Consider the following 25,154-nt stretch of genomic DNA (forward strand, 5'->3'; position numbering starts at 1 on the left):
CTGGATACAGACACTTTTGCTTGTCTTAGTGCAACAATTTCTTCTGATTTAGTATCTATAAAATTCCTTTCTTTTCTCCTTTTCCAATACAGTGCTACTTCATTTTTAACAGCAGCATTTACAGTGAATACATACACAATAACCGTATTATTATTGTACCAAATATTAAGACTTACCTTGTTTGATAGGCTGCCAATTAGAGAAGGTGAGAGGAGTAACAAGGAATTTGGTTTCAGCTACCTGTACCCAGTGGTGCAGAATTTTTATTGTCCAGACACCGGGTCGCAGGGGCAAATTCAAAGGTGGTTTGTAGTGAGTAAATTCGGCACTGGATTCAATAAGGATATCGTATGTTGCTGCAATTACATTAACAGGATCCACCCAAATGACAGTAACGGTGACATTGGGGCCTTTTCCCCATTTCTGCATGCCAACCGGCTCATCTGTCGGCCCAAGGAGTCCTCCAAAATTCCGGAAAATCCTTTCCTTGGCGTCCCATTCGGTGCCAATCTGAAATTGAAGACCACATTGCTGCTAATATCATCTCTGTAAGCATCTAATGTCAAATAAGGGCTCTCAAGACACAAAAATTCTATTTCTCTAATGACATAAATTATGCATACATATAAAGGCCAATGGCAACATGACCTAAGAACATAACGTGTACAGAAGATGTGAGAGAACCTTGAATGCAAGGCTTGGTTTTTTGGTCCAATTTTCCACTGCTGATCGATACAAGGGTTTTCTTTATATTAAGAGTAACACAACCGGCTATAGCAGTTCTTTTCCTCCACACGGAAGCAGTTAATAAAGGACCAAGCCTAGTAAGTGAACACAGACTTTGCATAGAAAAACATCCAACCCATCATCTCCTGGGTCATGAAAATATATTATACATTTGAGAGACGGACCCTGCAGTAGAGACCTACCCAGTTACTGCTAAGAGGCTTTTGCTGACTTCAGGACAAGTCACATCAGGTCCTTTACTACAATCTACGCATGAGATGCTGTCCCCTTACACTCCCTTCCTGCCTCATGTGGGAAGTTATTTCTGGTAAACTCTTTTCTTACTGTCATAATAGTGACATTGTTTTTTATTTATTCACTAACTAACAGTAAAGCAGCTGATTCACAACCTAGTGTAAATATTTAATGGACCTTTCTTTTTCCTAGCAGCTTTCATATTTCAGTGCTCTTTATATGAATTTTAATGGTTCACCTATAACCCATGGGATGACACAAACTTACAAGCTGTTGCCATTAACGCTCGTACAGTACTGAAAATAAGCATCTTGAAATAGATAGCATGAAAATGTAGTAACTGGCCTTCTTGGGCCAACTGAAAGATTTTACTATCCCAGCACTAGACCTAGCATGTGTTTATGAGGCTGACCGTTAACAAATCACTTCCATCAATTCTCAAGAAGGCAACCTGGTGGACGGCAGTATTGGAGGGTGCATATTTACTTTTGGAGGAAGTGCCCACCTCACTTGTCCCATGAGGTCCCGTTCCGACGACCTCAAATCAAAAGTGATCAATACCAAACACAAAAAGATTTGAGGGACTCCATTTGAAGTGAAGAACAGAACCCCTTGGCTTCTTTTGGCAAGCCAACATCTGATGTCATTCCTTGGAGATACATACAGATGTTCTGGCCAGCCTGGTACTGAAATTCCTCATAGTCCTTCAGGTTTTCTTTGGCCTTAATCTCCAAACAAACAGTGTAGATGACCTAAGAGTTGATTTGTTCCCTATACAGAGATCATGGGATTCTTTCAAGCAGTCTCTGGAGGCCCATGCACACACAGACATGATTCCCTCTTTCAGAATATGTGGATATTGAAGATTTCCCCAACACAGAACTGTCCTCGTCCCTGATCTTCACCTCACACAGGCACAGTCAGAACCTGCTTTCCTGAAAGCATAACAAGTAATTGTAGCTCATTTGCTTCGGAAATCTTTCTTCTAGATTTCACCTCATTTGATGAGAATAAGTGGTTCCAATATAATGCCAAAATCCCCACAAATCCGTAAAACATAACAATTACTTGACGCCTACTACCACTGATACCTGTACTGGAAACTGTCCAATCCCCAATCCCTTCTAAATAAATCACTGTGGTTGGCAGATAAATTACGGGACGACTGCAAGCAAAAAGGTACAAGGCCAGTAGAATAAAAACCTACCATCCTAAATCCATCTGTCATCATACGAATTCCTCCTACCGGACTATGACACTGCAGAATATGAGACAAAATGAGCCTTCCACTACTCTGCAATCAACACAGCAGAATCGCTGGTATTTCAGGGGTATTTCACCTAGCACACTAGCTAATCAAACCAGATAGCGTAGCCCCGATATCAGACCCAAGCATCGACTGCCTCGAGGAGCTGTCAGTGCGTACTCTCCTGACAAGACTGACTGAATATGTATGGAAATAAGCTGAGAAAGAAAATGTCCTGACCAGATCTTATTATCTACTCTGCCAGCCTCCACTGAGTGTGGCCATATCACACCTACTGGAGCTCAAGGGACTTGGAAATAATAAAGCCACAACAGGTGAAACAAATCTACACCCTCCTGGGCACAGGAAAGCCTGTAAGGAAGCTCTTTCCACCACATTCGTTATTTCTTACTGAAGAACTCCTTACTTCAGAAAGAACTCCTTACTTAAGAAAGCTTACTTTATCCTCAAAACCCCAACATCCAACTATTTCCCCCTCTTTAATCTCTCATCTCTGGGAAAACAGATCAGAAAATTCCAATCCCCGTGCTCCAAGCTCCAGGTGACACTGCTCCACACCAGGTTGCACAAAAGATATTGAGAAATGTTCACATGCGCGGAATTTTATTAGAATGGTGTGTAGAAGACCAAAAGTTGCTTTTGGGAGAAAATTATAACAAAATTATTGGCTGGGTGTTTAAGCTCTTTGCAGGCATGTGATTCGGTTCCCTAGTGTAAACCAAAAGTTACAGCCAAAGGGCAGGAGAAGAGGGGGAGAAAGGAACAATTCTCATCTGGTGGCTTCCCACGAGAGGCTGTCACACCACCACTGTCAGGGTGTGCATATGAAAACAACAGCACAAAAGCAACAAGAAGAAAACACCACCACAGAGCAAGCCCTTAGCAACACAGAGGCAAGGCGCCTGGGCACCCTGCGACACCCCGCACGGCCCCGAGCCGGGGCTCAGACCACGACAAGGCGCTGGCACTGCCTGGGGCTGCGCACCACAGGCACCTTAGGGGAGGGCAAAGCAGGGAGCTGCACATATCTGTTCTCAGCATTTGCCCTTTCCGTCCAGTTTCCAGCTGGGGGACACACTTTCCCATGCTGCACAGCTTACAGTACAAGCTGGTTTCAGAAGCACAGTATTTTAAAGGGAATTTTACTTAAAGCACTACGTTAGATGTTTATACCTCTTCCCTTGAACTCTACACAGCTGTGTTCCCAGGACTGAGATGTCTGATTTTGCATACCAAGAGATACTACAGTCCTGTAATATTTTTCATAGCCACTGTAAGTAGGCTTTCATTTTCAAATGGAATACACAAAGTATGGAATGGAATCAAGCAGTAATGAATATCTGATAAATTATGAAGGGATGTGGCATAGAAATTGACATTTCCCACATCATTATTTTAATCACCATTATTTTGGGCTTCAAGAGCAGGCACTGTGCACAGGGTACATTTTGAAAGCTGGAACTCTCTCATTGGCTTAAAACTCCTGTTTCTATCTCCGTTCAGTCCCAAGATAAAATTTTCCCAAGATAAATTATGCCTTGATTATGGGTTTGTGTCTCATTGCTCACCACAAACAGGACCATTAGGTTCACACAATGCACGCTAATTGCCTGCCACCTAGTTTATTTTATTCTCTGTGATGAATCACAAGTCTTAACAAGACCAGAAATGAACTTAGTGTTCAACTGATACAAGCTGAGCTGAGACTTTTAGTACTGTACAGCAAATCAGTCTTCTGCCTTCCATGTAAAAGTCGTCATGAGCCCAGGCTGGTAGGACACATACTGTGTGCACTGTGCACAAGCCAATTTTAGGAGGTGTGGGAGTTTCATGCTTGGAAATCGTCTTGCTTGGATTTCCTGTAAGTTTATTTTATTTTACCCAGCCCAAGACCGAGCGCAGGAGCTGTGTGCCATTGAAACGCTATCATTAACCCCACTGGCCATTAGGCAGCCCAGCCAGCTGATTTTTTCCACGTGTCTTTATGTGATGTATGGTGAAATCCGCTACTCGGGAAGCAAAGTCTGAGAAGCACAGCGGAGGAGCAGAGGGCAGGAAGGGCTGAGCAGAGAGATCCTGCCATCTCCGCTGCGATTTCAGTTGTGCATCAGGGTCACAAATACAGCCGGGAGCATAGCCAATGCAGCAAACGTGTGCTCTTCCTGCTGGTCTTGTTGGTGTGAGCTGGGAGAGGGAAGAAAGCTCCCAGCTAAAAAGGCCCCATTTGGTTTTAAATTTCTGCCAGATCACAGGGTGAAAGTTGTTGACAAACCAGCAGTTATATGTCCCAATAAGCACAAATCTTAAGTTTCTTTTCTGGTGCTTAACCTGCAAACATTGATGCCCTCATCTTAGCTGAACTGCTAAGTTTGTTTTACACTTGCTGGACTTTGACAAAGAAGTGGCATTTTAATAAGCAGTAGCAGATCAGAGGCTTTCCAGTCACACTGAAGCTGAAGAGGTTAATGCTGGATTTATACCAGGGTAACTGAGGGAATAATTTGGCTCAGAGGCAGAGACGCTTGCAGGCCAAGGGAAGCAAGAAAGTAAAATAAACAATTAAGAAATGATTAAATGATTTACTTAGTACCTCCCAGTCTTTTAATACATGCAACATCTACGAAAGGAGAGGACCATTAGAGAGTTTAGGTGAGAAAAAATAATGAAAACAAGTAAGCAGCCACCAAAACTCTTTTTGTGCATTTCAAATAGAAGAAAATGTTTCCTTAGCCTGAAAAAAGAGCTCACCAGTGATTAAATCCTTCCCAGGCTTTGCACTCGCACGGCTTCACCGCAGCAGCGGTTCCTACAGGGCTGCTTACAGACCAGCCGTGGTCTATGAGGCCGTGAAGAGCGGCTCATTAGTCCCGCGGGATCCGGGGATCCTGCCTGCAGGGCGACACACTCCACAGAGCTGTGGGCACAGTGCAGCGAAGAGGCCACCGACATGCCACCGCTTCCCCCGTCAGGGGAGGCTGACACCGGGCGCTGCTGCTCCAGGACATCTGTCGATCAGGCTCACAGTTGCTGCAGGGCTGATTTTGGGGAAAAAAGGGTCGGTACGAATACACTGGGGCCAGGGGGGAGCTGGCAAGCAGCAGTGAGTAAATTCTGGTCCCAGGTTTGTTTCCTCCCTACAGCTGAGATGAAGTCAGATGTATTCTTTCTAAAGATTTTTATTTGAGTTCTAAAACACTAAGATCAACGTACTTCTTTCCATCATAAAATTAGAAAAAACTCTTCCTGCTGCCAGCCCAGTTGCTTTCAAAAGAAGGACCCAGAGCAGGCATGAGGCCGAAAGTGAGATTAAAAGTGCCAAATAAACAGCAGAAATACTCCTACAAATCACAAGAATTAAAGCCTGTATGACCATTTATCACTGCATGAAATGGCAAGCCTACCATCAGACACATTGATAAATGAAACACGCTTTCCATCCATCTCCTTAATGGCACATTAGTGTCATGGATTTGCCACGCACACCAAAACACTGAATCCTACCTAGGCATTCCTTAATTGCCCAAGAAGATGGTAATTTATGAACTTGGCCATAATGACTGGAACACATTTGTTCAATCAATTTTATACCTTAATTGAAATTTGTGGCTTAACAAGAAAAATCATGAAATTAACTGCTCAGACAGTTATATCTTTAAAACAGAACACAGATGTCGGGTTCCATTAGCGGTCAAGTCTCCTGATATATTTTAGGGTACATTTTTTACGCTCTAAGTCAGACCCTGAGACAAGTTCCTAGAAGAAATAACAGGATTTGTGGGAAATCTCAGCCACTGCTGTGATAATTTTCTCTTTTGTGTTACGACTTCAATATTCTGCTCACATGTGGCACTGGTGTCTGACTATCACTAACTTTATGAGGTTTTTTTCAGTGTAGTCTTGAGAGGAATGCTTACCACATTCCCGGTCACATCTGGAGCTGCAGAAACATGGCATTTTTCCCAGGTATCTCTCACAGCACTCACAAAAATCACAATCACAAAACTTTTAAGTTACTACACCCCTTTTACAACAGTTAATGCCTTCAGTTTGTCCTTAAAACAAGAAGGAATGAGGACATTCAGAGTAACATACGAAGTGAGGGCTGACCACAGATCTGAATGGGCAACTGTATCTCCTTTAATAAAGAGGATTTACGTTACACTGGAGAGCCACTCTCACCTAATAATTACCTGGAAATACAATTTCCAAAGGCTGCTGAATTAGTACGCCATCTCTCCAGAGGCTCATGACATTGTTCATGGGTGGCTACGAATACTTACCTCTGAGAACTGCAGCCTTCCAAAATCACTTGGTGGACTTGCAATCTTAAAGACTTTCTTTGGCATCACCCAGGTTTCCAAAGTTTCCAGTTTACTGACAGCCAGATTGGTTGCATGGTGTCTGATTAGGAAGCCTTGGAAACGGTCAGCAAGGAAGTAAAGGTGGACGGAAACTGGATGGCCCATGGGGTAGTATCTGTAAAACAGCACATGCACACGCTCATCAGTTACACAAGAGAGACATGAAATCTCCATTTACTTGGAGCTAACAGCTTAAGAAGCATTCATTTCAACTAGAAAATTCACCACTGTACATTAAGAGATTTCAAATGTGTTCGTGACTCATTATCAAATATTCTTAGGCTGTTCCATTTACCCTGAAACATAAAAAATGTTACTAAGAATATATGCTCCATTTGGAACACATTCACAGCTCTAAGCTCTTTAGGAGATACCTCTTCGTGCCAGAAAACTCCCCTCCCTTACTACCTCTTCTGGGTAAGAAGTGCCACCCAGAGCTATACGTTGTTTAGGCTGCAGCACTGTTTGCTAGGATAAATTACGTTCAAGAAAGGTGTCTGTTGCTCCAAATCAGGTGGTCACCTTTCTTGTGCCTTCAGCAAAGTTAGTCCCTACAGATGCCTGGCAATGGCAGTGTCTCGCTGGCTGGCTGTGGGACAGCAGCAGGCTGGGGACAGCAGAGGGTGCTGCGAGGCCGGGCACCGCAGAGCTGATGCAAGTGTGGCTGGAGAGCTGCCTGGCAGAAAAGGACCTGGGGGTTCTAATGGACAAGCGGCTGAACATGAGCCAGCAGTGTGCCCAGGTGGCCAAGAAAGCCAATGCCATCCTGGCTTGTATTAGAAATAGTGTGACCAGCAGAAGGAGGGAGGTGATTGTCCCCCTTTACTCAGCACTGGTGAGGCCACACTTTGAGTATTGTGTCCAGTTTTGGGCACCTCAATACGAGAGAGATATCGAGGTGCTGGAGCGAGTGCAGAGGAGGGCAACGAAGCTGGTGAAGGGCCTGGAGAATAAGGAGCGGTTGAAGGAGCTGGGACTGTTTGAGGAAGAGGAGGCTGAGGGGAGACCTCATCACTCTCTACAACTACTTGAAAGGACATTGTAGAGAGGTTGGTGCTGGTCTCTTCTCACAGGTAATTAGCATAGAACAAGAGGGAATGGGTTCAAGCTGCAGCAGGGTAGGTTTAGGCTGGACATTAGGAAAAAATTCTTCACAGAAAGAGTGGTCAGACACTGGAATAGGCTGCCCAGGGAGGTGGTGGAGTCACCATCCCTGAATGTGTTTAAGAGTTGTTTAGATGTGGTGTTAGGGGATATGGTGTAAGGGAGAACTTTGTAGAGTGGAGTTGATGGTTGGACTCGATGATACCAAGGGTCTTTTCCAACCTGAATGATTCTGTGATTCCCCACTTATAAATCTGATCCCAAACCCACTCTCCAAGGGCAGAGCGCTGTAGGGGAGCACTGCAGCAAAGGACACCAGGATCCCAACCCCATTTTAGGTCTCCTTTATTTTAGGAAACAAACTTCACATTCCTTAAAGACTTGAGGTTGCTTTTGCCACGTATTTTTTACTCATAGTTAAAAATAAACTGAAAAAAGGTCAAACAAACAGGAAAAGCCTCTTGCTGGGAGATTTGGAAGCCTTTGGTTAGTTTGGATTTTAGAGACATTGCAGAGACATTGTACAGACATTAAAAATATTGGTTTCAAATAATTAAAATTTATGCTCAATTGTCTGCTATAGTCTCAGAAACTTCCGTAATGATATGTGTATGTGTACGTATGGATGCATAAATAATTAAAAACACGTTGTTCATAGCTCTGAAATCAAATATTTTGCTACTTTACAGAACTGACATAACTGTGAAACGAGCGCGTTTGCAACACATTTAAAACCAACCGGTATCACACCTTCCCAGTCAAGTCAGACAAGTCTGAGTCCTCACACTAGTTATTACATCTGAAGACATAAGCACTATGAAGAGCCAACCAAGAAGGACCTTCCATTACATGAAACCAGCAACAACCAGAAGGAAGTCTTTAGAGCTTGGGAAATAAATGTAACAAGACGGGGTACAAACAGGGCCAGCACTGATGGACTGAGCAAAAACACAGCAAAGCTACGCAGCCAATACCAGCAACAATCTGACTTCTGTCCTCGGCACTAAGGCCTCCTGTTTTATACATATGCAGCAGCAAATATTTACAATATCCTTGAAATAGTCTGAGTAAATTGTCTCTTGGCAGCAGTGAGCAAAAAAGCCTAGAGATGGAGAGAAATAAATTAAATCTCAATCACACATTAAGGTTGCTTCCACTGAAGATGCTGATATGCAATCTAATTTGGTGCCAGAGCAGTCTGCAGGAGGCACAACTTTCTGAGGGTGTGAGCTAGCCCTTGTTAGGGAATTGTGCGAGGCAGCTTCTCTTATAAAAGTCTCCTGGGCTGCTGCGGGTGGCAGCATGGGATTGACTCCAAATGTGATCTGAAGCCGTAGAGGCTTTCCTCGCAGTGCCTGCAGCGGTGTGAAATGAGCTCGGGTGGTGACTGCAATATCAGCTAACTTCATGCTGCTGTTAGCCCTAACAGCAAAGAGAATACTGTCCAGGTGCTCAGCCCAAATATATCCCTGACATTGCCACATTAGGGACATGCAAAATCACAAGAGGGAAAGAGGAAGAGTATATATGCATACACCTAGAACGACAACATAGTATCAAGAGAGAAGAGATGTGAATCATAAACCTGAGGATTATCCACCTTTTTGTGGCTTAAATTGGACGCTGACTCATAGTGTTTTGAGGGGGCTCAGGTAGGTATGAAAATGGAGCCTCCACTCCGTATCACTGTTTGCAGTTCCTCCCTGCACTGTTTCGTGAGGCTCCAGCCCTCGGTGAAGGAGCCGTGCTTTATCCCGGAGACAGCTGCAATCAGCTGTGGGTGACACGGTTTCCCTATCTATAATCTGAGCAAGCTTGAAAAGCACCTTGAGTTCCTGTGCAACGAAAAGCTCCCCAGAAATGAAACTGGTAATTGATATAAATCATCATCAGAACACTGGCAAAATTAATAAGCACAAAAGTAATGTCAAATTATTTCAGTACTGGTTATACATAGCTCCCATGCTCCTGCTGACTTCACTCTGCAGGACAAATGACTCCTTTAGGTTTGCCTTTATTTTATATAAGGAAGGCATGCTACTAGTGATTATTTCTATCTAATTGTTATTGATCTTTTATTGCTTTGCACCGGTAACCTTTACTGGCAAAGCTGTAATAGGAATCTGGATCACTTACTGCCACATCTTTCTAAATGGGACATTGCTCAGCACTTCCATGACTAAGTGGGAAGGTCAAGGCGCATTCGGTTCCCTCTCGAGAACACAAGAGGGGCAAAGTCCATCCGTCAAAGCACATGGAGTGTCTTCAGTATTTGCTGACTTAGGCTGTATGTGTTTTCTATTAGGATAAAAAAAGGCAGGGTTCAAAAAATACATTCTGAAAAAGGAATTAAGAGACTGTAAAGTAAGACTTTAAAAGACGAACCCTCTCTGCTTTCAACGTAAACAGTTTCAGATGTGTTTGCATGCAGCAAACATCTACTGTGAAGGGAGCCTTTTCTATGCAAGTCTAACTCCAGGAATTCTTCCTTCAAATGCCTTTTAGACTGAATTCTTCTTTGCTATGCTTATTGGTGAAAAAGGAATCTTGAATACAAGGGGGTTTCCCTTTAAAGAATAAGGACCTTTATTTGCTCTGTGTATATATGTATATTTATACAGACATACATTTTATTTATTTGATGCTAATAAATTCCACCAGTTGCAACACGTTTGGCACAGACAGCTGTACCAAGCAGGCAAACCAAGCTCAAGCAAGTAGATCTCTGTACTCATGTATGCACCCAGGGGAACAAACCAGCAAGGACCATTAACCTGCCTTTGTCCAGATTAATTCTGAAATCCTGTCCTCTGCTTTAGGTAAGCATTATAGAAGCGAACACGACCTCTGCTGCAATCACACGGAGGGTTTAGGAGCCGCGGGTATAATACACTTGCTGAAATTAATCAAGAAAACGCAGCAGTGGGGGTGGCACTGCCCAACTGGATCCTGTCAGTCTTCATCAGGCTGGAGAGGAGCTCCTTAAAAGTTCAGCAAACAGGTCACAAAATGTCAAGCCTGAATAACCAATGCTTTATTATGGGCATAAATACTCCTGGAAGTAAGTGCTGTGCACTTGCAGCAGCCTGGCCCTGTTTGTGATGGTATGCTCCAGCCAGCACAGCCAAGCAGACGAACCTCTGCCAGCACTCGGCAGCCCAGTCTGTGTCCCCTGAAACACCCAGAAAAAGAAAGACAGACTCAGACTAACCGGCAGCTGTTATCTCCGGCAGCATGGAATGAAGTCTCGGCTCTCCGCAGGCCCAGGCGGGAGAACGCATGGTACATGGTGAGGGCAACGTCGCTGAGGGTGTGCACGCCGTCAGGCTCATCGTACACATTCTCCCAGTAGGACCGGAGGCCCGGAGTGCCAGAGGGGTAGTTGCCATACAAGTAGTAGTCCAACTGGCCAATTATCTCTTGATTCACTACAGCTTCAAATTTGCGGGCAAAGAAAGTTGGCCTGGCAGTCTGCTGTAGTGATACAAAAGGAAAAGACACTGGAGTGAGTTGCCATTTTCAGCCATGACACTTTGTCCTAAGCAATGGGTTGGAGTTGAGGACATGGACTGGTTCTCCCCATGGGCAAAGGTGACTTAGAAGGTACCTTTGTGACCATTTGTCATTAAGAGCGTGTGATGGATGCGCTCGACCCCTTAACCTTTATGTTCTTTAGACGTAAACTGTTGACAAAGTCTGTGACCAAGTCTGGATCCAGCTGCACCTAAACTCCTCTCTGAGAAGGAGTTTAGAAAGCAAAGGGATCCATTCTGAACCTCATGACTCAACAGAAGGCCACCCTTACCCTTTGCATCCCTGGTCTGTCTATGAATCATTCTAACTCAAGTGTAACTCAATTTTTCTTTGTATGTTTTTCCATGCAGTAATTAATAGAATGAACCTTGCCATTGAACTTTATTAAGTCGCACTTTTACAACATCATATTAGAACTACTTTGCTAACACCTTTGAAAGTGGTTCTTTAAGTGATCCAAATCACCCATCTGCAACAGTGTTGTTAAGATTCAGGTGAAAACTACATAATTACAAGAAAATTGTAGGTGTGCCAATCCCTTCATACTGACAGCCACCTCCCCTGCCTTGCTCTGGAAGGCTCCTTGTGCCGGAGGGGTGGGGAATGCTCTCTGAACCCCCGCGTTAGCACCGGCACGTATTATTAGCAGTCAGGCAGGGAGCAAAGCGTCCTGTGGCACAGGGGCTCAGAAGAGGCCGAGCAGCATTTTGCGTGTATGGATTTGCTGCTACAAGGTGGTAAGAGGACTCTGTGAGAGGTGCCATCTGTTGCTGAGGTTTCTCAGCTTCTGACTGCTCCCACACAGATTTTTTGCTCTGCACTTAACACAATCTTGGGTATACTACCAGTGTATATGTTATTCAACTACCATTAGCTTTTAAAAAGCCTTTATTTTGCCTTGCTTGTATTTGAGCATGGGTTCTGAGATGCCAAGGAGTTCAAAAGTGCCCCAGATGGTTGAAAAATTCTTTTGAGGATGCTCAGTTTCACTCTGAGATGGTGCATGCTGTGGGCTCTCTGATGTCCTCTTCTGCAGCTTGCTTTGTGCCTCCGTGGGAGCCATGAGCAAGTCTTCTGGTGCCGTGTGTTCATCAGAGGGGTTCTCTCACCAGGCAAGTGTCAGAAGTTGCCTTTACATCCTATTCTAATTTCGAACTTTGCAGATCAGTTTACCTGATTGTTTTCTGAAATGCCGTTGTGGGTTGTTTTCCCAGCCTGTGGCAGGTCAGCCTCTGCAGACCAGCAGGCGTTTTTTAAGACTTGCCATTTATTCTGTCCTGGAGACTTATCTGGGATTGGTGTTTGGGGCAGTAGAGCCCCTCTTAGATAATGTCTCATTTGCTCTTTTTGTGAGTGCCTGTGTCACTGACTTCAACCGTGCCTGGTAGGCAGCACATTACAATAAAGATCTCTGTTTTGGAGCAGTCATCATTTTTGTGCTGTAGGGTAACACATTCCCCGTCCCACACAAAGCCTGAACAAACACGCTTTATGCAGGAAACCCCGAGGAGCTGCAGGGATGGAATTGCAAATCTGGTGACCTTGAAACAAGCGGTTGTTCATTCTTAATACAAGATACACAGGCCAGATACAGTCTTGAGACTGAGTGCACCCTTGAGCACAAGGATTTGCTCTCATGTCTGCCTTGAGGAAACTGTATCACAAAGGAACCGATTAAACTTTTTAAGGCAGTCCTGCTAAGCCTGGGTGATTGAAACCACATGACTCTGGCCCCCAAAACCATAAGATAAACTTAAACATAACAATGTTGGTGAATATAATCACAAAACCTGATTTTCCTTGTGCTATGTTAGCCTCTAGCAGGCACTCCAGTCAACTTTTAAATTTTTTTCAACTATGAAAAACACTGCTTAACAATGAAAGCCAGGAGCTTCATGAAATCATGAAAGCCCTGAGCTGAAACTTTGGAAAAAACCCTTTGCAATAAATTCACAAGAGTTACAAACTAATATTGGTACAGTGAGAGATGTGTCAAGCTTCCCTCCATTCTAGCACAGCAGATCTACCAATGCCAAGCAGTCCAAAGAGCTGCTTTGTGACCTTATCATGCAGTAGTAAGTCTCAGGGGCCAAAACAAAGGAGAAGCAACCTTTCATTCTCCTGCAATCAAGAGCGGAGCTTCCTCATACCTCTTTCTCCACCTTGCTTGAGGGGGTAAAAGCTTCTCTTCCCACTCTTTGCTGCTGCCATGCAGCCAGGTGGCTCTCCACACCCCAGCAGAAAGGGAAGAGCTGACTTTGCAAGTATCAGAGAAGACACCACTTCAGTTACCTGGAATCTGTGGAAGTCTGCTGGTTTGAAGTCATTAGGCGAACAGCCACACCAGTCAACAATGTGCTTGTACTGACACTTGCAACCGAGTTTACGGTTCCAGTTCGTGATGCGCAAGTTGTTGTCCACCATGGAGTCACAGTACGGGCTATTTTCCAGAACAGTGTGAAAGAAGGACTGCAAGAAAGACAGAGCAGATCAGTACATTCAGCTCCTCAGACTTCAGTTTTCTCCTTGACTTCAGCCCATGGGCCTGAACCTAATGCAAGTGACTTATTTTCTTTCAAAATGAGAGAATTAACAAGCTCTGTTGTTCTACCATATATGAAAAGCACTCTACAACTATGCATTCCATAGAGCATGAAAAAATCACAACACTCTACAGACCCAGCCAAAGTGCAATAACATACAGTTGAGGCCCTGCTACGATAACCTGGCACAGAATAATTGCACTTCTGCAACGACCAGCTTTGAGCACTGGAAGGCCAAAGGACCACAGGGAAGGTACCAGTGCCAGCAATTATTTTATTTTTATTTCAGCCGTAAGAGCAATTCTAAGAAATTTCCATTATTTCTCTTCTGTAAGTTACTCTCTGGTCTAACAGATTTAGGGCTATTTTCCTGAGCAATGTGTTAATGATATATCTCAAGTTGTTTCCTAAGACAATTCTCAAACCTTCATCATCACCCTGGTTACTATGAAAAAAATAGAGTCTCAGACAGCTCTTCTGTGTGTGTCTCTAAAATGCACTGGTAGTTGAATGGCCTTGCTCTGAAACATATAGTTCACCCCAGGCACCAGAAGGACATTCTGCCTCCTGCAATTACATCTGAAATCATACGTCTTTATTTGCTGACTCAAGGCAGCAAGGAATTCCTATTGGGCTATCCTAATTATATCATCATAATATCAGCTATTATATAAATCATGTGTAATGGGGACTGATATAGCAGGTTAACAGGTCAGTGAAGGCAGGGTGATTTTAAGAAACCAGCTGTGTATCTTGCAAAGAAAACCTTGTAGAAAGAAGCTGTGGAATATGATCGAATTTAGCTCTGTAAGAGACGATTTTTGGAGCAGTGACTTCTCTTTAAAATCAGCAATAGTAAGACCTATAAATAACCAGCATAACATTAGCATGGCTGGCCCCCAAACAATCCCCCTACCCTTTTTAATGTTAAATGACAGCCCAGTGAATATGGATTTTATGCTTGAACTGTTTGGTTAAACCCATAAAGGCATCCATTCTCATTCAAGCGAGAGGAAAAAAAAAACCCTACCCAATTACCCATTGCCCTGTGTCCTTTTATAATGATACAGAAATTTCTCCTAGATAATGGATGAAAAGGTTATCAGAGTTGAGAGAAAAGGTGATTTTTAACAGAAATGGGATTAAAGCAAGATTATTCAACATGTGTGTGGAATAATAAACCCCTATCAAAAGATGACAATCGCTGTGCTCCACTGCAAGCTAATAAGCCTAGACTTGCAAGAGCGGTCTCATCAATCCCTCAAAATGTTCAGGGACCACTAGCGAGGAAGGAAGTTATCGTTTTAAAGACGGTCATCAGGTCGTCCTTGGGATGGCTGCATCTACATCCCCTGGGAGCAGAGCCTGACAAGTCAGGGCAGCAATGTACCTGCCTGACAACCTGCCAGGCTCCGTGCTCTATTTGCCGGTAACACACATCTCCCTGACACACTGCCGCATGCTAGACGAAAACCCATCCTACTGCGCACTCCCCTTCTGCATCGCTTGTAGCCAGAGCGATTCCTGAATGATCTAAATGATTTGTGACTATGCCTTCTAGCTGAGTTTTGAACAGAACAATAAACCTTTGTTTGCAGGGTTTTTATTTTTAAAGAAAAGGGATGGATAATAGTGAGGAAAGCTACTTATGAAGACAATTCGCCATCTCTAATAGCCTTCAAAGGCTTTGTAGAGTAACAATTTGCAAGCAAAGGGCAACTGGATTTTTGGTTGTTCAGTAATAGATTAATAGGCTTAAAAGCATAAAACAAAGCCACTCCTTGCAAAAACGTCCCACAAACAAACAAAGCAACTAAACAACTGCAAAAGTACTTCAAACACTAAAGGACTCACTCATCATGCAAGTAAAATTCTCATTACCCACTCTGGAACGATCCAAAGCCCACTGAAATCAGGCAAAAGCCCCTCTGACTTTGGTGATCTTGGGGACAAGCACAAACATTGGAGTTTTGAACAGAGAGGGATTGCTTTGAATTCACATACCTCAGCAGGAAGCAAGGTGTAAGAGTAAAATCTCTTCATCTTTGTTACCAGATCATCATTAGAAAAAGTGACATACTCCACAAACTTCCTGTTCAGGAGAAACCAGTCTGACCCCCCATCAACTGCGATTCCTTCTGGGATCCTCCGGTCCCCCAGACGCCACATGTGGGTATCGCATTCCAGGAAAAGCCGATCCAGTCCTTGTTTTCTGATAAATCTGAGGGAATACAAAAGCAGTCATTAAAAGGTAATTGGTATTTTTTTATCATCGCTAGCTCTATAAATAAAGAAGCTACTTTCTAAAACAAAAAAGGATAAAAAGGTCACTTGTTTATATTTCTGTTTTACTTGTAAATAATGTAGAGAGGTTTAATAAATGATTAATCATTTGTACATTGAGTTATAGGGGCAAAGATGAACAGATTGCTTTTAAACATCATTTACACCTTCTGCTGTCCTAAGACAGAACTGTGCACGTTACAGAGCTGTATGGCATGAAAACCCATAATGAAACCCGTTCATTAACTCTTAATAAACCACTGCAGAAGAACCATAACTAGAGGAACTAAACACAATCTGTGTCATACGCTTCTGTCTCTAAACAAACGCACAGGTTTTGAAAAACAGCAAACCGTACATAAGGGTAAAATGACCAATTTTCTCCAATGTTATTTTTCCACAAATTTTTCTGTTGGGGTATAGTTAACTGGGAAGAAATACAATTGCGTTGCTCTTTGCTGTAGAATGAGTATGTTTGCTCCATTTTCAAGTCTATGGGGAACAATGTTTTGTTATTGCTGAACCATGAATAAGAGGTGCAACTGCAGAACTGTAAAGTTATGGAAATGACTTATTTGAGGCCAATATAAGAAGAAAAAAAAAGAGTTGGAAAAATAAATCCATGTTTGAAAACACTTTGGACTGGATGCCCACACAGGTTTTGAGACTGACTGATCCAGGTTTCTACTTGTGATTCCATTTTCAGAATTATTTCCCAGAAAGGGAAGCAGGGCAGCCATGAATTAGCACACGCCTTCGCAAGGGGGGCTGAGCACTGTTAATACAGTGAGTTGCTGTGTTGAACGCATCCCACATATTCTGAGCAATAATAAATGCTAGCTAACCAGACCACCATAATAACTAATATGCACAAGACCACAGATCTCCCTGGAGGTAAGAGCTACAGGCTAACAAGACCTGCAGTGCCTGCAGTGGGGAGGACACCGCAAGACCTGTGTTTCCTTCCTGAACAACACAGAGCTACAGCAGGGTTCTTAGAAATTTTTTTAGGATTAGGAGGTCAAGAAGATATTTTAGTGGTCCTCAAACACATGCAACTGAAGGAAGGGAAAAAGAAATAGAAGTTAAGGAACACTATGGAAGCTTTCTGGACTCCTGCATCTGGAAATGTGAGGGTTAACCCCGTAGGCTAACTCCCTGGTTAAAGTTTTGTTCTCTACCAATCAAAGAACTGAGATGCAATTATGAAATGGTGCATATTAATTTTCAAAAGGACCGTAAATGACTTCAGGGTCTACGTCCTACTGATAGCTACGTCTCTTCTCACAGTATGAGAAGAGCAGCTCCTCTGTTAACACAACAGTGCAGAAAATGTGTAGATGAGAGTGGAGAAATTTTTCTTTCCATGAACAAGTTTCTAATTTCATGTTCCATTATGAAGGATAATAGAAAAGCCTTGCAATTTTAATGCAGTACTCTGGAATGTAATCTTCAAATTCAATATTTATGCAGTTATCTCCAAATCAAATATTAATGTGCCTGAAAGTTTGGTCATTTATTTATTTCCCTCAAAACTAAATGCTCATTTGAGTTAATTATTTTAAGAAAATAATAGAATTTTATCGACCATATTTAAATGGGAACGAAAAGTTCTTTTCCATGAAATCATTTCTTTCAACTTATACCTCTACCAATTTATCACCCTTTATTCTCATTTTCAAATAGAAGTTTCTTTGACTGCAATAGAAACCCACAAACTAAAAAAAACACCTGACCATTTCAAAAACCCTTTTACTTACAAACTCCCTCAGCCTATATTACATGCTAGGGCTTACAGTTAACTACTATGAGAAAGGTCAGTTATACAACTTCAGCTTTATTGTCGGAAATTGGCGACAGAAGAGTATAATCACACTCAAGATGAGAAGGTCCCAGCAAATCTAGGCTCACAGCTTCACATATTTCAAAATACTTGACAGGCTCCTTTTTTGTATACATTCACAACTGTATGACTTTTTTTAGCTAATGGCTTGGACAAGCAAATCTTGGCATATAGAGTGAAATACGACAATTCTTGGGACCATGAGTGTTTTCACAACAAACCTCAGTTCTAAAATCCTGTACAATATTATCAGAAAAAACTAAATGTACTTTCGTACGATTCATCCTCCAGCAAGGCAGCGTAGCCCAACTGAAGAGCAGCAAGGCCTTTGGAGACCTGTGAAGAGATGACCCTTTTGCTAATGCCTCTTGAAACCTTCCTAGAAACATCACATCAGGTTTTAAAAACCAATAATGACCGACTAGGAAGCAGGCATTTCTCAGAAGGCTCACCCTTACCGGGCCTGCTTCACACACGCTCATTACACCTAAACGGAATAACGCATTAGCATAGGAAATAATTTCCTTTTATCTATGAAGCAATAATATACACAAGGGGCTTTGAAGACACAGATCTCCATTGGGCAATTGCTTGCTATTCGTTTATGTTTCTTGGGAGCCAGGGGGACCAAGTACATTTTCGATCTGCTAGAAGCTAAATGATCCTGCCTGAGGAGGCAGTGGGTCGCCCCAGCAAGCCCAGGCTGTCCTGCTGGCACACAGAGAACTGAACTGCAACCAAAGTGAAATAGGTGGATGAGGCTTTTTTTTTTCCCTCCAGACTCTCTTCTAGGATGACTGATGCTCCTAGCTACTCCAGTAATGGTGATTTTGGCACTCAGGGAGGCAAGAACCTACACTAAGCATATTGGATATTGCCTGAGGGAAAGGGAAATGTGCTATTTGTATGCCATAGAGGCCTTTTCAAGAAATCACAAACCCTCAAACACTACAAACAGTTCATAAAGATTCTTGACTAGCCTTCCAACAATGCTTGCAGCAGCCATCTCTGAAAAGAAAGGTAAGAAGATGGAGGGCAAAAGCATGACCCTACTGACTTGTTTCTAGTCTAATGCTGTATTTCATTAGTTTCTGGTTATGCTCAATGTAATACCAAAACAGTGCATTTTATGAAGGCATGCCAAGCAATGAAGTGCAAAAAGAGGTGATTTTTTTTCCCTCTCTTCGGTTTTACAGGACACCTAGCAAATAACTCCCACATTAAAATAGAAAAAAAAATGGATTAGAAAAAACATTTCATTAATCTTAGTCAGTGTGGAAAAATTCAGGTGCTTCCTGGCACCCTGAACTTCAGGTGAGACCGGCACACCTCTGACAACTGCAAAGGTACTTGCCAGGACAATGACATACAAGCGCACCAGGGTATGGTTAGCCAAATACAATGGAGATGGCCATCAGATAAAGACACTTGACCTTTCTCCTGATCTAAGACAAACAACAGGGGGAAAATAACAATGATAAGAAAAGAGTCAACCAGGAGAAAATAAAATAACACTAGGGTTAAGAAAAAGCATGCCATTTTACCTTATTTCATAGAACACTCCTCCTAAGACATTTTATGCTTACCCTTAATCAATTCTAAGTCTTCCTAAACAGTCTCCAATTTTGAGGAGCCAGGATTACCCTTGCAAGTAAGCAGCAGGCATAGGATAAGATGAATGCGTCTTGCCACCTGAGCTCAGCAATCAGGCACCTACAGGCGTGAAAGGTGCCGCTTGTGCCCTGACTATGCGGGAATGCAGCCTCGGGGTTTACATGGTTCGGATGGTTATTTTTATACTTTGTTAAAAAAACCTACTGCCTGCACATGGTCTGTCACACTGAGTATAGATAGTCAACTGTCCAGACAGCTCATGACTGCAATCCAGCTTAGGGAACTCCTCTTACTTTGTAGTGTATTTAAATATTTATAAATGCATTTCAGATGAGACTCTGGGATTGTATAACACAAAGCATTTCTAAGATGTTTAGCACACACTCCTACAACACGTATATAAACACATAGCTCAGCTCTTCTTAGGTTTCCTCTTAGTTTTAACTACTAATAAATACTGTAGCAGTTATCTAATATTAGAAAAAATAACACAATCAAATATCACCCTTTTGCATAGTTTTCTCCAAGTGACAGTGCATACCACAGCAACTCTGAGAGCCCTGCTCCTGAATGCTCACACTTTTGCAGTATATAAGTGTGAAAGTTTGCTCTTTTCTGTTTTACAAAGTCTACGAACGAATAAAACTTTCTTAAGCATCAGAGGCTTCATCACTAAAAGGTTTTTGTCTGGAAAGAATTTTTTTTTTTTTAAGATGAAAAGGTTTCTTCCTAAATGTCTCCTGTTTCTGGCCTCTTGCCTCTTATCAACATTTCTCTGTTAAGCAGGTGCACCTACTGGGACCTCATCATCACTAGTCACTACACAAGAATAAGGACTGCGAATAAAAGTTAACGATACATCAGTGAAACAGTTCATCACAAGTCGAGTGTCAACGTCAAAGCAAGGATCTGCAGAACTTGGAGCTCCACTAGCTCCACATCCATGTTCTCCTTAATGTATGTGAACAAACTCTGCGCATTGCTTTGACTCTATCTGCTCCTCTTTTAACTCTCTTTAGACAAAAATTTGAAGAAGTCAGCCAATTTGGTGGGAAGAGTCAAGTAAATATTTTTATGGCTGAAAAATACAAGAGGTTCTTGCCGGCAGTATTTGCACAGCACCTTGGAAACACTTACCGGAGTCAATCAGTCGGGAAGCATAAAACAATAACTGGCAATTTAGGTGACCAAGTAGAAAGCACAGAACAGTAATTTGACAATCCTGAGTGTAACAGTTGCAACAAGTAATTTGTGAGCAATCTCTAGGCTACAATATATCTCCATAAACCACTCACTGAATAATTCTTTGTAATAAGCAAGTTCATAAAACCCAAACCTGCACAGAGCAGTTTCATTCCCTGCCTGCTGCAGGCCAGCAATCCCAGCCTCCACTGAGTTTGCAATGAATTTCCAATTGACTGCGATACAACCCTGACTTCACTCCGTTTCCATCAGTATCTCTATTCTATGAAGGGTTACACAGTATTTAAAAAAACTGAAATAATTAACAATTGGCTATTTAAGCACTATGTCTATATTGTACCAGATAAACATCTGTTTTTTTAAAGACAGGATCTTTAGAATCAGGGCAGTATGTTTAACAAGACCTCCTTTTGTCGGGCCGAAAGCCTTGAGGGCTACTCCCCCACCCCCAAAACGGAGTTGAAGCTTGAAAAGGGGAACAATGTCAAAAAGAAATAGCACCTACTTAGTCTGTCAAGATGAGGAAGATTTCCTCCTGGTATGACAGGGAGCATGCAGAAAATGCAGAATGCACAATTCCTGCTGTTTCAAAAGGCTACAAAAAGCCTCAGTATAGATAAAAACAATGGAAGAAAAGAGAGGGAGAAATAAAAACTGTAACCTGCTTTCCAATATGTTTAAACTGCGGCATCCTGAATGCAAACGTTATGAGGTCAAAAGCAGAATTCTTATCTTTCTTTAATTCGCTTACTCTGAAGAAAATATTATAAACACAATACTATCCTAATAATCCCCTAAACTTTAATGCCAATGCACAAATATCAACAATATCATAAAGAATTTCTCTCTTGACTGGATTTGTTATAGCGAGATTGGGCTTATTTCACATGCAAAAGCCAAAGCTGTAAGCAAGCACACAAATTGAAATGCTTTTAGTAGCTCCGCCCACTATGCTAAATGCTCGGAAGTTAACAAAGAACATATGGAAATCTTACTTTTAAAGTATGATTAGTGTTTGTCACTTATATCTCCATACGCCCTACAGGAGAGGGGGGCACCAGGCGAGGTGAGAGCAGAGCATGGTGAGTGTGTGCACGGACGGACGGACAGCCCCGCACCGCGGGATCACCAGCTGCCCCTCGGTGAGGACAGCATGGGCTCCGACCTTGGGAGGACAGGGATGGCATTCAGAGGAGAAAACACCAGTGACACGGCCATGGAAAATAAGCCAGCACTGAGAGATGCAGTTAAGTGGATTTGTCCCTGCCATTTCTGTGGGTCTCTAGGAGCTGCGCTGCAAGTCATCATGAGACCAAGCAGCTCTACTGGAAGGATTTCTGATGGTCCATGTTACCACAATTGTTTCCAATGTATGCTTAAACAGTTTTATGCTCAGTGTGCAAGTAAACCTGGGGCAGATAACTGGTATGCTGCCAAAAAGGTCGGACAATATAAAGTTTAGAACATTTACTGTGTAGGAAAAATTGTACAGTATTTTGAATGTGTCTTTCAAGTTAAAAGTCCACCTTGGAATATTACGTTAAGCATGGCCCTTCTCAATCAATAGCAACTTTATGGGAACCAAACGTCCATGGTGTTCAGAATATTCCACATGAGATGCGGTTGAAAGCTGATGAGTACACACATTTTATCTGGTCATTATTCCACCTCTGTATGGACATAACTTGATTTTTCAAGCTTTACAATAGATGCCCCATACTCTACATAATTTCTTTCTGCTTCCTTCATATGTAATTTTCCCAGTATACCCATTTAATCCTTTAGTCATATCACATCTTTGCATTATGTTTAGAGGAAATTCCTCATGATTATTTCTTCTCGTCCACCTTTTCCTAAGTGTTAACATCCACTAGTTTGGAAAAATGTTACTTTCGATCTTCTAGAAATCCATCTTTCAGAGGAAGTCTTAAAAAGCCTTAATGCTTCTCAATATTTTAATGATGCAGGTCAGGGAGCAAACTCTTCCAATGTCCCAAAAATTAAAAAAACACCAACACTAAAATTATTTTTAATGTAGGAAACTTGCAGAGTCTATTTTTTGCAGTAATGACTCTACTAGGAATTGCCTTGTTTTGACAACAGTTCCATACAGTCCCTTGTGAGTACATGACTTGAGAGGGACTTCCAAAGACTTTCCTGTGGGTATTTTTTCACCACTCTTCACTTACAATATCTTTTAAGAAACACTGGAACAGCTTCTTCAAGGACAAAAATGTAATGGCTTCCTCTCATGATCACAACTCAAGTGGTTTTGTTTCTTTTTATATAACATAAGTAAAACAGGGAGAAAACTGCAAATGATAGTATGCAGAGATGTAGCATGAATTTACCACAGACAGACTCAATGATATGAAAGCTGACATTTTGCCATCTGTTTGTCTCCAATAAATGTCTTCCCTAGAAGATTTCTTGTCCCCTCAACTCCTCTTTTCCCAACACCCACATGACTGAGCAGTCTCTGACCTGGGAATGCTGCTGGGCCTGAGTGGCTGAGCTTGAAGCCATCTCATCTACATGCTGCTGCTGCTGGAGCAGCTACAGCACACGTTACAGCTTCCACCACGGCCAGCAGATCGCAGCCGGTGCTGCGCCTACAGGGTATGCAAAGGGACACGCAGTGCAGAGGACACCTGGGTGTCCACCGCAATAGCATCTCACTGGGTGTTTCTACTGTGCTCAAATCTCGGGATCTGCGTACTAGATGACTAAAGAAAGAAAAGGAAATGGGGATTCAAACTTTCCAAGTGACTGAAGGCAAATGTGAGTCCCTTCTATACAGATTTTCAAGTTACCAAATCGTGCTATTGACCTGTGGGTAAAACAGGGCCAACAATATCTATCCAACTTAAAAGGATGTTTCCTGCCATAATTATTTTATAATATGACACAGGATCTTGGATGAAAGGACACAAATGTTACTATTTATACCACTGAAAATGAAGCGTGCAACTCAGTGTTCTTAGAGAGCAATCAGATTTCTAATTACTTTACCTGTACCTCAATTTTCATCTCCTTCCTAATTCCTGCCCCACCCCATAAATTATTGCTACTTCAAACCTTCTCACTTATCGCACCTTCCTGAACTGGTGGACAATCTGGCTTGTATACCCTACCAAGACCAAAAAACATCCTGTTTTGTCCCATATGGCTGTTCTTACTGCATCTTCCTATCATCTTCAACCTATTTTGTTCTCCTTTGCAATGACAACCTAGCATTGTTTTCCAAAACTGAGCAGAAATAAAAGACTACAAGAAAGCAAATTGTCAAGCCGAAGGAGTGAAGGCTTTATGGCTCCCCTCATGCTTCACATAAAGCAAAAGGAACATTTGAAAGTTCGCTGTAATGTCTAAAAATTTTAAGTGCAGCCCATTTGCATAGAAGATGCACGTTGCTATTTCAGTCGCTACAGTTCACATGCAACTGTTGGGCTGAACTACTTACAAGCAAAAAATAGATCTTCCTAGTCTGTGTGCTTCAGAATACTGAAGTGTTTAAAAAAAAAAAAATAACAGAGTATGGCTGAGGGAAATTTGAGCCAAATGAACCACCAGATATTTCACATGAGCAGCAAGGTACGTGCTGCTGGGAGCTGGGTGGTTAAACAATTCCAACAGCCCGGATGATGTATCAGTTTTTTTCCCTAGTATTTGGGTATTGGGCGATTTCCCTAGTATTCCCTAGTATTGGGCAATTCACCAGTGCAGCAATATTTGTGATCCATTTTCTTACTGATCGACAAACTACCATCAACCCAGTGTACAGCATGCCAAGGAACAGCATGTGCCGCAGTGGGAAAAATGCATGTCTGAAAAGGTGATTAAACCGATACACATCAGCAGAACTGGGCTGAAAGAGGTGGAGATTCTGGGAACATGTTCCAACCCTTCGGAAGTTAAGGTCTCTCCACCCTCTGAGAACAGGGATGGGCTTGCGATGCTCCTTACTAAAAACCATTCAGCAACACCTCTAAAAGTATCCGGAACCCAGAAGCCAGAATGAGGACAACACAACTGTGAAGAATAGCATTAATGAGGACAAAAAAAAACAGCACAAGAAAAGAACCCAGATACAAAACAAACTTTTAATGGCCTTTTCTTGAGCTGTCTATTTTGCCTGTGAGCTCCAGATTCCTCTAAGATGTAACAGTATCCAGCCTTCACAGCATGTTTACACTGTTTCCCAAACGACTACTGTGACAAGGTTCCTATAAAAAAAACCCAACCTTTTTCCTGCCTGTCATTGTAGATGTCACATTTGACTGTCTTTATATTTTATAATACATCGGCCAGGTGCTGCTCCTGCCAAAAAACCAAATCTTCCGGGTGTTTCAAATTGTAATAGCTTATACAACTACCGTGTTATTCTTTTCCTTTTAATAGCCTAAGACACTGAAAAGAGA

At 42.3% G+C, this 25,154-nt stretch overlaps 1 protein-coding gene across 4 annotated transcripts in view; it reads right to left on the bottom strand.

Moving 5' to 3' along the window:
• The window catches only part of XYLT1 (xylosyltransferase 1), a 206,463-nt gene that overhangs the window by 17,539 nt on the left and 163,770 nt on the right, over window positions 1-25,154 (bottom strand). For all 4 annotated transcript variants that reach the window (XM_074597976.1, XM_074597975.1, XM_074597977.1 and 1 more), the window contains 5 exons: window positions 15,795-16,011; window positions 13,540-13,716; window positions 10,925-11,187; window positions 6,529-6,724; window positions 177-510 (listed from right to left, as the gene is read on the bottom strand). In XM_074597976.1, coding sequence (XP_074454077.1) covers window positions 177-510; window positions 6,529-6,724; window positions 10,925-11,187; window positions 13,540-13,716; window positions 15,795-16,011 — 1,187 coding nt within the window. The remainder of the gene's footprint in view (window positions 1-176; window positions 511-6,528; window positions 6,725-10,924; window positions 11,188-13,539; window positions 13,717-15,794; window positions 16,012-25,154) is intronic.

This window comes from Larus michahellis, chromosome 8 (assembly GCF_964199755.1).
Source record: "Larus michahellis chromosome 8, bLarMic1.1, whole genome shotgun sequence".
Lineage (NCBI taxonomy): Eukaryota > Metazoa > Chordata > Aves > Charadriiformes > Laridae > Larus > Larus michahellis.